Consider the following 3,563-nt stretch of genomic DNA (forward strand, 5'->3'; position numbering starts at 1 on the left):
TTTCCTTTCCTTTCCTTTCCTTTCCTTTCCTTTCCTTTCCTTTTCTTTTCCCTTCTTTTCTTTTCTTTCTTTTTATTTTGAGTAGCCTTGGCTGTCCTGGAACTCACTCTGTAGACCAGGTTGGTCTTGAACTCAGAGATCTGCCTGCCTCTGCCTCCCAAGTGCTGGGATTAAAGGCATGTGCCACCACTGCCCGGCTTCTTAATTTTCATCAAATACTTTCCCCAGTTTTCAAAATTCTTGGTTCCTTCCCCTACTCTCCCTCACATTCAATCATTTAGAAATAGAATTTTTAAAAGTCATTGTTCTACAATATGAACCAACCAGTACCCCCAGAGCTCATGTCTCTAGCTGCACATGTAGCCGAGGATGGCCTAATAGGCCATCAATGGGAGGAGAGGCCCTTGGTTTTCTGAAGATTCTATGCTCCAGTATAAGGGAATGCCAGGTCCAGGAAGCAGGAGTGGGTGGGTTGGGAAGCAGTGGGTGGGGGGAGGGTATAGGAGCCTATCAGAGAGGAAACTAGGAAAGGGGATAGCATTTGAAATGTAAATGAAGAAAATATCTAATTAAAAAAGATTATTGTTCTATGAAATCTCTCATTCTCTCTCTCTCTCTCTCTCTCTCTCTCTCTCTCTCTCTCTCTCTCTCTCTCTCTGTATGCTGGAGGCAACCTCAAAGATGTTTTTCTTGTCTGTCTGTCTGTCTGTCTGTCTCTCCCCTCTCTGAGGCAGGGTCTGTCATTGTCCTGGAGATCACACAATTGGGTTAGACTTGTTGGCCAGAGAGCACCAGAGATCCCTCTGTGTCTGCCTCCCTGGTGCTGGGGTCACTGGTGGTCCTGGGGATCAAACTCAGGTCCTGGTGCTTCTGTGGCAAGCACTTTATCCACAAGGCTATAATCTCCCCAATTCTGATATCTCCGTAAGGAGAAACCCAATTTCTCTCAGTGCTCTTCACTTTTACACTGTGAAACATTTACTAGAGAACCACCATCTCTCCTGTATTGCCTTCCTGATCATTTCAAGGGAGGATCACCTTCGTAAATCCCCCATTCCATCCTTCCACAGAGGCGAGTGCACCTTTATTCTCTGTCTCACCTCCTCCCACTTCTTTCCTTCCCATGCATTTGTTTTTCTCTCCTGCGATCTCATTCACTTTCCTAGTGTCGGCTTTGCTCACTTTGCCAAGGATTCTAGTTCCTGACCCCACAGCCTGCAGCATAGCTGACCTGAGTGAGGTTAATGTGTTTCGTATCCTAGAAAGGGGCTAGGTTTGCTCTTGGTAGATGTTCAGTATCCCCAACCAGAATAAACCTGTCTCTGATCCTTCTTCAACCCTGCAATTCTGCTCTTGGTATAACATTCCCGGGATTCAGAGCCATGTCTTCTCACACACCAACTGAGAGGCCTCATCCGGTCAAGCTTCCTCCCTTCAGCCTTTCTTTCTCTTCTCATCTTTCACAGTAATGGCAAAGCCTTTGCCATCGGCCACTTAAACTAGAGCCCCATTCATCATTTATAAATTGACTAACTTGCTTGTCATTGCACCTCTTCAAGTCTCTGACTTTTAATTTTTAATTTTTAAAAACTAAGCTGATAAGATTAACCTTACCAGATAGAAATATGCATTGAGTGGCTAGTTTTTAAAAAAATGCTAGCTACCTTCACTAAGACCACCATGTTCTTGACCTGTCCTAATTATGAGATTGCTACCAATCAATGATTCTGATTTTGGGCACACAGAGGGAGCCAGCTTTGGGAACTCTCCTTTGCTTAATGGCATCAGAAGTTCTAGACTGTGTTTTCTCTGGTGCTTTTCAGCTGTTAAACAAGTACTTTCTATGGTCCTTCTGGGATGGTCCTGATAACTTCTATTCTGGCTCTATGCCTATTCAAGTGTGAGTTAAGACAAGTCATTAGGTATCTGAGCCATCTCAGCTGGCTTATTTCACTTAGTATAATGCTTTCAAGATAAAATGTCATCTTTTATCTCTGTAGATTTATGACTCGGGGAATGGAAGGACTGACCTCATTGCTCCAAAGGGTATTTTTTTTTTTTTATAAATTTGGCATCTTTGTGTAGGTGTTTAGATGCCAGACAAAAACAAGCCTCGCGGGACCTGTAGAAGAAATAGAGGAACTTTTGATATCAGACTTATCTCATTGGTTCTTGGCAGCCATGGAATATTCTTCAATTTGGAATAACTGCTATCCCCTACCCCACAAAAATCAAATTAAGGGTGGGATATAGAAATGGGGGGTAATAGTGAAGACTGATACTGGAGAAATGGCCAGGATTGGCTCAGTGAAGCCTATGAGGATCTTTAAGGATACATGATTTTAAAGAAAAAAGGTTACAAGATGGTTTTTGGAGAGCAGTAGGTAGTGTGGGAACCAGACAAACAAGGGCCATCTGATGAGTGTGTGGAGAAGGTTCATACACGGCAGAGACCGTATCCATCCCGCTCTGTCTCCATACGGACACTGGGCAGAAGGGGAACATGTCGATCGATCTTGAGGAGTGCTTTGAAACATACCAGGTTCAAGTAGAAACCCAGTGTCATTTGAGTGAATATAGATCCCTGTGATCTGTAATAAGTTGCTGGCGTGTATATTCCATCTAATAAGCTGTTACATCAGGGCAGAAGTTCCCAGATTTGGGGACAGAGGAGGAAATTGTTTAAAACTATATTGACAGGGGGTTGCTAGCATTGTTTCTTATTCAGCGAGGAGCAAGATACTCATGTAACAATTGGATAAGAGAATGCAAACCACTCAACTTCCCTCAGTACAGTCAGCACTTCCTCACGGGAAGCTGACTTTAAAACTAAAAAATGTTAGGAAGAAATATAGGCACATTAGCTATATGGATTGTTCTGTGGTACATGAAAAGCAATCCCCATGGTTTCTGGTTTGCCCTGTTTCACCGGAGGTTGCCAACAATTCACCAAGAAATTTACCATTGCTTTCGGACATTCTGGAAGCTTTATAAGCTGCACACCTTCCCTCTGTGTTAAGCTCTACTCCAACTTAATCCATTTATGCTAATGAGAAATCTCAGGTGCAGCAGAAAAGAACAGATGGCTCAATCAGCCTGGGGAGGCCGAGGCAGGACCTGTAGGTTTGAGTTTGGCCATTGCGCTGTAAATTCTGTGACACCCATGGGTCTTTCTCACACCTTCTCCCTCGTCTATGTTTTACTCAAGAAAATTAAGTCACATTGTTTACCTTGAGATCATCCAGGTTGGGTGGGAGGGGGCCTGGCTTGAGAGAAGAAACACCAGTTTGTCCAGAAATGCTATTTTTGACAGGGGAAAGAGGGGTATTGCTCAGTGGTGTTGAGGAAGGATTCGGATTTCTGGCCATCTGTTCATTTGGTTCTCTGAAAAACAAAAGGCACATGCAATACAATACAATACAATACAATACAATACAATACAATACAACACAACACAACACAACACAATACAATACAATCCGACCTATGTGGGTGGAGCTTGGGACAAGTCACAGAGTAATTGCCTACAGGGGTCAGTGAGGTAACAAATCAGTAGAAGAGGA

At 43.4% G+C, this 3,563-nt stretch overlaps 1 protein-coding gene across 4 annotated transcripts in view; it reads right to left on the reverse strand.

The window, feature by feature from the left end:
• Positions 1-3,563, reverse strand: part of Myocd (myocardin) — a 97,455-nt gene that overhangs the window by 16,853 nt on the left and 77,039 nt on the right. For all 4 annotated transcript variants that reach the window (XM_021176394.2, XM_029483384.1, XM_029483383.1 and 1 more), the window contains one exon: positions 3,231-3,384. In XM_021176394.2, coding sequence (XP_021032053.1) covers positions 3,231-3,384 — 154 coding nt within the window. The remainder of the gene's footprint in view (positions 1-3,230; positions 3,385-3,563) is intronic.

Source organism: Mus caroli, chromosome 11 (assembly GCF_900094665.2).
Source record: "Mus caroli chromosome 11, CAROLI_EIJ_v1.1, whole genome shotgun sequence".
In the NCBI taxonomy this organism is placed as follows: domain Eukaryota; kingdom Metazoa; phylum Chordata; class Mammalia; order Rodentia; family Muridae; genus Mus; species Mus caroli.